General features: G+C 54.1%; 1 protein-coding gene across 2 annotated transcripts; it reads right to left on the bottom strand.

Annotated features, from left to right (window-relative positions):
* Positions 1–1,522: 1,522 nt before the first annotated feature.
* Positions 1,523–4,282, bottom strand: CD2BP2 (CD2 cytoplasmic tail binding protein 2). 2 transcript variants are annotated; one of them, XM_040440931.1, is made up of 7 exons: positions 4,202–4,282; positions 4,050–4,113; positions 2,946–3,081; positions 2,709–2,866; positions 2,143–2,641; positions 1,975–2,069; positions 1,523–1,900 (listed from the first exon to the last, which is right to left on the bottom strand). In XM_040440931.1, exons 2-7 carry the CDS (start codon positions 4,110–4,112, stop codon positions 1,790–1,792), a joined length of 1,062 nt encoding a protein of 353 aa, XP_040296865.1. In that variant the 5' UTR covers position 4,113; positions 4,202–4,282; the 3' UTR covers positions 1,523–1,789. The 2 variants fall into 2 exon arrangements, with proteins under 2 accessions (XP_040296865.1, XP_040296864.1); XM_040440930.1 differs by having other exon boundaries at positions 4,050–4,251.
* Between the last annotated feature and the right edge of the window lie 4,552 nt (positions 4,283–8,834).

Genomic DNA, 8,834 nt, shown 5'->3' with positions numbered 1-8,834 from the left:
TGTCTGTGTGTTTTCTTCTGGTTCAGTCGGCTCCACGTCTCCTGGATGTCTGTGTGTTTTCTTCTGGTTCAGTCGGCTCCACGTCTCCTGGATGTCTGTGTGTTTTCTTCTGGTTCAGTCGGCTCCACGTCTCCTGGATGTCTGTGTGTTTTCTTCTGGTTCAGTCGGCTCCACGTCTCCTGGATGTCTGTGTGTTTTCTTCTGGTTCAGTCGGCTCCACGTCTCCTGGATGTCTGTGTGTTTTCTTCTGGTTCAGTCGGCTCCACGTCTCCTGGATGTCTGTGTGTTTTCTTCTGGTTCAGTCGGCTCCACGTCTCCTGGATGTCTGTGTGTTTTCTTCTGGTTCAGTCGGCTCCACGTCTCCTGGATGTCTCTGTGTTTTCTTCTGGTTCAGTCGGTTCCTAGTCTCCTGGATGTCTGTGTGTTTTCTTCTGGTTCGGTCCAGTTCAGTCGGCTCCACGTCTTCTGGATGTCTGTGTTTTCTTCTGGTTCGGTCCAGTTCAGTCGGCTCCACGTCTTCTGGTTCAGTCGGCTCCACGTCTTCTGGATGTCTGTGTTTTCTTCTGGTTCAGTCGGCTCCACGTCTTCTGGATGTCTGTGTGTTTTCTTCTGGTTCGGTCCAGTTCAGTCGGCTCCACGTCTTCTGGATGTCTGTGTTTTCTTCTGGTTCGGTCCAGTTCAGTCGGCTCCACGTCTCCTGGATGTCTGTGTGTTTTCTTCTGGTTCGGTCCAGTTCAGTCGGCTCCACGTCTTCTGGATGTCTGTGTTTTCTTCTGGTTCGGTCAGCTCCACGTCTTCTGGATGTCTTTGTATTCTTTCCTATATAAATGTCTGGATTTTCTTCTGACCTTACAGCCTGATGAAGGCGGCGGCCGCGCCTAAATCATCTTATAGATAGCGGAGTGCTTCTGTTTTTCTGCTCCTTGTTGACAGAACATGTTCTTGTGTGGATTCTGGACTCCAGCCGGAGGATCCGGGTGAACAAGTGCAGCAGCCTGACCGGTCCTCTCCGGAGGGGAGACCGCACCATTTCCTAGCGTTCTGCTTGGACCTGCACATTATTCAGTATTTCACCTCGAGTCCTTACCTGGGAACCCTAAGGGTAGGGGAAACGCCCCCTATTTTTCCATGAAATCCACAAGCACAGACCAGCATCCCAGGGAGGATGATGGGGTTGCTCCTCCTGTACATCTGCTGTGCTGGGGCGATGGCGCACTCGTCTGCACCCTGGCACTGACACAGAGGCCAGATGAGGCACAGCTCCTCGCTGAATCGGTTGTTCCTGACACGAGGTTGGCACCAGCCTGGTGGCCCCGAGCTCTGCACACAAGCTCTCAGGGGCCCACCAGACCCTTAGATGTGGCCCAGAAACTCATATCACAGACAGGCATCACTCAGTACTGGGTGTACAATGGGGGGTGTCAAGGGGAACGCTCGGGGCCTGTCCCACTGCTGGAGGCTCAGCCACCTGCCTCACACTGAGCTGCTCCCCATCTGGACCCCAAGGTACCAGGCGTCAGCAGCAGGTCCAGCATCATAAACCTTTATTGTATTCACAGTTAGTAATGGAACAGCGTAGCGCCCTCTGCTGCCTGTACAGAGCGGCGGTGGGTGCACCCTCAGTCTTGACCCCCTCAGGCGTCACTCACTGGCTGTTGGGTGCACACAGCAGAATACAGACCGGAACCTGCCGGGGGGGGGGGGAGAATAACACAAGACACCACCCTCCTGGACACTGCACACGTATGACCCCCGAGCAGCGGTTCCAGGACGTGTCCGTGTGCCGCCATCACACATACAAGTCAAAGTCCAGGCGGTGCGAATTGTAGAACTGCCCACTGGCGCTGTCCACTCGCCGACAGTACACGCCTTCCGGGAAGTATCCGTCGTCCACCCATTCCTGGAAAAAAATATATAAAATCAATCGATGTATGACAGACATGTGAGGGGAGGGGCTTAAGGCGGGGCCTCTACCTGCATCTGGACGCTGGTGAACGGGCCGTACAGCTCGGCGCCCTCCTTGTTCTCCCACTTGTATTCCCACAGAACCTCATCCGTCGTCTGCGCCACTAGAGAGACAGTCGAGAGTCAGCATGGTGGTGGAGGGTGACTGCGCCAGCAGCGCCCACCACATCTCATTACCTTCCTTGGTCGCCAGCTTCTCCTCTTCCACCTCATCTGCAAACATGTCGAGGGCGGGCGCCGGCGGCGCCAGAGCGCGCAGCTTGTACGCCAGCTTCTCATACGAGTCCTGGTACACATCATACACCCCCAGGGCCACCATCTGATCTGCCATGGAGATGAGTCGCTCCAGGGGATCCATCTTCTCGTCCTCCAGCTGTGGATCTGTGCTGCCCTCCTCCGAGGCATGGTCAGTCCGTGTTCTGTCCTCCGCACTGCGCGGACTGGGCTCTGCTACATCTGGCTGCTCCCGGCTTGGCTTCACTCTCTGCGTCCGGACCCTCTTCCGGGACCCGCTCCCCCCCAGGCGCTGGATGCCTCTGGCCACGGTCTCCCCTGGCTGTAGCACCTTCAGGATCTCCTCCAGGATGTTCTTCATCTCCATGGGCGCACGCCCTTCATCCGAGTCCGACTCCTCATCCGCACTGGGGACCGGAGCCTCCCGCTCCTTAATACGGACCTAAGGGGCAGAGAAACGTCAGCGGATAGAAGCGGAGAGGGGAGAGGTCAAGCCCCAGATCTCTTACCCAATCAATGTTCTCCAGCCAGTGGTCTCGGATTTGGTCCTCCTTCCGCAAGAAGTAGTTCCCCTCAGAGTCAAAATACCCCTCCTCCATCTCTTCGTTCAGGTTGAAGGGCGTGATCTGCACCCCCCCCTCCGACTCCAGGGTGGCGTTCTCCTGCCCTGCGCGACAAAGCCAAGATAAGTCACCTTCAGCCGCAGGCATCAGCCGGAGCTCCGGAGCGCCAGCAGCGGCGGTCACCTTCCACATCCTCCGGGGCCAGCATGTTATACTTGGAGGATTCCCCCGATTCGTCCTCCGCCTCGTCCTCCTCATCGCTGTCCAGAGAATGCTTCCCCTTAAAGCGGCTGCCGGGACCCCCGACCGTCTCTGGAAACTGACAGGGAGAGCAGGAGTCAAATACACCGAGCGCCTCAGGAAAAAGCAGGCCATGCCTCCCCCCCCCCCCCCCCACCACCACACACACGATCCCCACCACCACCACACACACGATCCCCACCACCACACACACACGATCCCCACCACCACACACACACGATCCCCACCACCACCACACACGATCCCCCCCCACCACCACCACACACGATCCCCCCCACCACCACCACACACACGATCTCCACCACCACACACACACGATCTCCACCACCACACACACACGATCCCCCCCACCACCACACACGATCCCCCCACCACCACCACACACGATCCCCCCACCACCACCACACACGATCCCCCCACCACCACCACACACGATCTCCCCCCCACACACGATCCCCCCCCCCTTTCCCCACCACCACACACAGGATCCCCCCCCCCCCCTTTCCCCACCACCACACACAGGATCCCCCCCCTTTCCCCACCACCACACACAGGATCCCCCCCCCCCTTTCCCCACCACCACACACGATCCCCCCCCCTTCCCCACCACCACACACACGATCCCCCCCCCTTTCCCCACCACCACACACACGATTACACACACACACACACACACACACACACACACACACACACACACACACACACACACACACACACACACACACACACACACAATCCCCCCCAATTATCTGAGTTGGAAGCAGACAAGCCTCTTCCCCTCTGCTATAATGAATGGAATGGTCCAATCATAAGCACACAACCTCCCCATATCTATAATGGAAGGGTCACACAGGCCCCGCCCATCTGATCTCTTTTTCAACTCCTCTCTTATAATGGAATGGCCCAGGCATAAGCGCATGCTCCCCCCTCCACCACCATAATAGAATGGCCCAGGCATAAGCGCACAGTCCCCCCTCGCTATAATGGAATGGTCGGACAGGCCCCGCCCTCTGGTCGCCTCACCCGTCTCTTCTTTCTCTCCTCCTCTTCAGGCAGATCTTCAAACGTTACTTTCCTCTTCGACATTCTAGGACGAAACCAAATACCAGCAGTATAAGAGGGGTGCGGGGCGGCGGCGGTGGAGGAGGAGGTGCGGGACTCGGGCCACCGCTCACCTGTGTGCAGCGGGATCCCTGGCGCGATTTGTTTTGACTCAGGAAGATGACGTCAGACGCACAGGAAGTACGTCACGTCATCGGGTCGCAGGACCCAGAGCGCACCAACCACCCACCGCTATGACGTCACAGACCCCGCCCACCACTCGCCTCGTCTGCTTTACCCTAGTCAGGAGGTGGAGTATAGGAGGAGTAGTGTGGAGTATGGGAGGAGTAGTAGTGTGGAGTATAGGAGGGGTAGTAGTGTGGAGTATAGGAGGGGTCGTAGTGTGGAGTATAAGAGGGGTAATAGTGTGGAGTACAGGAGTGGTAATAGTAGTAGTGTGGCGTATAAGAGGGGTAGTGCTAATAGTGTGGAGTATAGGAGGGGTAATAGTAGTAGTGTGGCGTATAAGAGGGGTAGTGCTAATAGTGTGGAGTATAGGAGGGGTAATAGTAGTAGTGTGGAGTACAGGAGTGGTAGTAGTGTGGAGTATAGGAGGGGTCGTAGTGTGGAGTATGGGAGTGGTAATAGTAGTAGTGTGGAGTATAGGAGGGGTCGTAGTGTGGAGTACAGGAGTGGTAATAGTAGTAGTGTGGAGTATAGGAGGGGTCGTAGTGTGGAGTATGGGAGTGGTAGTAGTGTGGAGTACAGGAGTGGTAGTAGTGTGGAGTATGGGAGTAGTGTGGAGTACAGGAGTGGTAATAGTAGTAGTGTGGCGTATAAGAGGGGTAGTGCTAATAGTGTGGAGTACAGGAGTGGTAATAGTAGTAGTGTGGCGTATAAGAGGGGTAGTGCTAATAGTGTGGAGTATAGGAGGGGTAATAGTAGTAGTGTGGAGTACAGGAGTGGTAGTAGTGTGGAGTATAGGAGGGGTCGTAGTGTGGAGTATGGGAGTGGTAATAGTAGTAGTGTGGAGTATAGGAGGGGTCGTAGTGTGGAGTACAGGAGTGGTAATAGTAGTAGTGTGGAGTATAGGAGGGGTCGTAGTGTGGAGTATGGGAGTGGTAGTAGTGTGGAGTACAGGAGTGGTAGTAGTGTGGAGTATGGGAGTAGTGTGGAGTACAGGAGTGGTAATAGTAGTAGTGTGGCGTATAAGAGGGGTAGTGCTAATAGTGTGGAGTACAGGAGTGGTAATAGTAGTAGTGTGGAGTATGGGAGTAGTGTGGAGTACAGGAGGTGTAGTAGTGTGGAGTATAGGAGGGGTCGTAGTGTGGAGTATGGGAGGTGTAGTAGTGTGGAGTATAGGAGGGGTCGTAGTGTGGAGTATGGGAGGTGTAGTAGTGTGGAATATGGGAGGTGTAGTAGTGTGGAGTATAGGAGGGGTCGTAGTGTGGAGTATGGGAGGGGTAGTAGTGTGGAGTATAGGAGGGGTCGTAGTGTGGAGTATAGGAGGGGTAGTAGTGTGGAGTATAGGAGGGGTCGTAGTGTGGAGTATGGGAGGGGTCGTAGTGTGGAGTATAGGAGGAGTAGTAGTGTGGAGTATAGGAGGAGTAGTAGTGTGGAGTATAGGAGGAGTAGTAGTGTGGAGTATAGGAGGGGTAGTAGTGTGGAGTATAGGAGGGGTCGTAGTGTGGAGTATAGGAGGGGTAGTAGTGTGGAGTATAGGAGGAGTAGTGTGGAGTATAGGAGGGGTCGTAGTGTGGAGTATAGGAGGAGTAGTAGTGTGGAGTATAGGAGGGGTAGTAGTGTGGAGTATAGGAGGGGTCGTAGTGTGGAGTATAGGAGGGGTAGTAGTGTGGAGTATAGGAGGGGTAGTAGTGTGGAGTATAGGAGGGGTCGTAGTGTGGAGTATAGGAGGAGTAGTGTGGAGTATAGGAGGGGTCGTAGTGTGGAGTATAGGAGGGGTCGTAGTGTGGAGTATAGGAGGGGTCGTAGTGTGGAGTATAGGAGGGGTCGTAGTGTGGAGTATGGGAGGGGTAGTAGTGTGGAGTATGGGAGGGGTAGTAGTGTGGAGTATGGGAGGGGTCGTAGTGTGGAGTATAGGAGGAGTAGTAGTGTGGAGTATAGGAGGGGTAGTAGTGTGGAGTATAGGAGGGGTCGTAGTGTGGAGTATAGGAGGGGTAGTAGTGTGGAGTATAGGAGGAGTAGTGTGGAGTATAGGAGGGGTCGTAGTGTGGAGTATAGGAGGAGTAGTAGTGTGGAGTATAGGAGGGGTCGTAGTGTGGAGTATAGGAGGGGTCGTAGTGTGGAGTATAGGAGGGGTCGTAGTGTGGAGTATAGGAGGGGTCGTAGTGTGGAGTATAGGAGGGGTCGTAGTGTGGAGTATAGGAGGGGTCGTAGTGTGGAGTATAGGAGGGGTCGTAGTGTGGAGTATAGGAGGGGTCGTAGTGTGGAGTATAGGAGGGGTAGTAGTGTGGAGTATAGGAGGTGTAGTAGTGTGGAGTATAGGAGGGGTCGTAGTGTGGAGTATAGGAGGTGTAGTAGTGTGGAGTATAGGAGGTGTAGTAGTGTGGAGTATAGGAGGGGTCGTAGTGTGGAGTACAGGAGGGGTCGTAGTGTGGAGTATAGGAGGTGTAGTAGTGTGGAGTATAGGAGGGGTCGTAGTGTGGAGTATAGGAGGGGTCGTAGTGTGGAGTATAGGAGGAGTAGTGTGGAGTATAGGAGGGGTCGTAGTGTGGAGTATAGGAGGTGTAGTAGTGTGGAGTATAGGAGGGGTCGTAGTGTGGAGTATAGGAGGGGTCGTAGTGTGGAGTATAGGAGGTGTAGTAGTGTGGAGTATAGGAGGGGTCGTAGTGTGGAGTATAGGAGGGGTCGTAGTGTGGAGTACAGGAGGGGTCGTAGTGTGGAGTAGAGGAGGTGTAGTAGTGTGGAGTATAGGAGGGGTCGTAGTGTGGAGTATAGGAGGGGTCGTAGTGTGGAGTATAGGAGGGGTCGTAGTGTGGAGTATAGGAGGTGTAGTAGTGTGGAGTAGAGGAGGGGTCGTAGTGTGGAGTATAGGAGGTGTAGTAGTGTGGAGTATAGGAGGGGTCGTAGTGTGGAGTATAGGAGGTGTAGTAGTGTGGAGTATAGGAGGTGTAGTAGTGTGGAGTATAGGAGGTGTAGTAGTGTGGAGTACAGGAGGGGTCGTAGTGTGGAGTACAGGAGGGGTCGTAGTGTGGAGTATAGGAGGTGTAGTAGTGTGGAGTATAAGAGGGGTCGTAGTGTGGAGTATAGGAGGTGTAGTAGTGTGGAGTATAGGAGGGGTCGTAGTGTGGAGTATAGGAGGGGTCGTAGTGTGGAGTATAGGAGGGGTCGTAGTGTGGAGTATAGGAGGTGTAGTAGTGTGGAGTATAGGAGGGGTCGTAGTGTGGAGTATAGGAGGGGTCGTAGTGTGGAGTATAGGAGGAGTAGTGTGGAGTATAGGAGGGGTCGTAGTGTGGAGTATAGGAGGAGGAGTAGTAGTGTGGAGTATAGGAGGGGTCGTAGTGTGGAGTATAGGAGGGGTCGTAGTGTGGAGTACAGGAGGAGTAGTGTGGAGTATAGGAGGGGTAGTAGTGTGGAGTATAGGAGGAGTAGTAGTGTGGAGTATAGGAGGTGTAGTAGTGTGGAGTATAGGAGGAGTAGTGTGGAGTATAGGAGGAGTAGTAGTGTGGAGTATAGGAGGGGTCGTAGTGTGGAGTATAGGAGGGGTCGTAGTGTGGAGTATAGGAGGAGTAGTAGTGTGGAGTATAGGAGGAGTAGTAGTGTGGAGTATAGGAGGGGTAGTAGTGTGGAGTATAGGAGGGGTAGTAGTGTGGAGTATAGGAGGGGTCGTAGTGTGGAGTACAGGAGGGGTCGTAGTGTGGAGTACAGGAGGGGTCGTAGTGTGGAGTACAGGAGGGGTCGTAGTGTGGAGTACAGGAGGAGTAGTGTGGAGTATAGGAGGGGTAGTAGTGTGGAGTATAGGAGGAGTAGTAGTGTGGAGTATAGGAGGTGTAGTAGTGTGGAGTATAGGAGGAGTAGTGTGGAGTATAGGAGTGGTCGTAGTGTGGAGTATAGGAGGAGTAGTGTGGAGTATAGGAGGGGTCGTAGTGTGGAGTATAGGAGGGGTCGTAGTGTGGAGTATAGGAGGTGTCGTAGTGTGGAGTATAGGAGGTGTAGTAGTGTGGAGTATAGGAGGGGTCGTAGTGTGGAGTACAGGAGGAGTAGTGTGGAGTATAGGAGGGGTAGTAGTGTGGAGTATAGGAGGAGTAGTAGTGTGGAGTATAGGAGGTGTAGTAGTGTGGAGTATAGGAGGAGTAGTGTGGAGTATAGGAGTGGTCGTAGTGTGGAGTATAGGAGGAGTAGTGTGGAGTATAGGAGGGGTCGTAGTGTGGAGTATAGGAGGGGTCGTAGTGTGGAGTATAGGAGGGGTCGTAGTGTGGAGTATAGGAGGGGTCGTAGTGTGGAGTATAGGAGGGGTCGTAGTGTGGAGTATAGGAGGTGTAGTAGTGTGGAGTATAGGAGGGGTCGTAGTGTGGAGTATAGGAGGGGTCGTAGTGTGGAGTATAGGAGGGGTAGTAGTGTGGAGTATAGGAGGGGTCGTAGTGTGGAGTATAGGAGGGGTCGTAGTGTGGAGTATAGGAGGGGTCGTAGTGTGGAGTATAGGAGGGGTCGTAGTGTGGAGTATAGGAGGGGTAGTAGTGTGGAGTATAGGAGGGGTAGTAGTGTGGAGTATAGGAGGGGTCGTAGTGTGGAGTATAGGAGGGGTCG

This window comes from Bufo bufo, chromosome 7, assembly GCF_905171765.1.
Source record: "Bufo bufo chromosome 7, aBufBuf1.1, whole genome shotgun sequence".
In the NCBI taxonomy this organism is placed as follows: Eukaryota; Metazoa; Chordata; class Amphibia; order Anura; family Bufonidae; genus Bufo; species Bufo bufo.
Note: the sequence above shows the minus strand (reverse complement) of the source record. Positions and strands in the feature narration are given on the sequence as shown.

Coding starts and splice junctions, on each gene's coding strand:
- CD2BP2 (XM_040440931.1), bottom strand. CDS start 4,112: ATGTCGAAGAGGAAAGTAACGTTTGAAGATCTGCCTGAAGAGGAGGAG. Junction 3,082..4,049: donor AGGAGAGAAAGAAGAGACGG/GTGAGGCGACCA, acceptor TCTCCCTGTCAG/TTTCCAGAGACGGTCGGGGG. Junction 2,642..2,708: donor GGCTGGAGAACATTGATTGG/GTAAGAGATCTG, acceptor TCTGCCCCTTAG/GTCCGTATTAAGGAGCGGGA.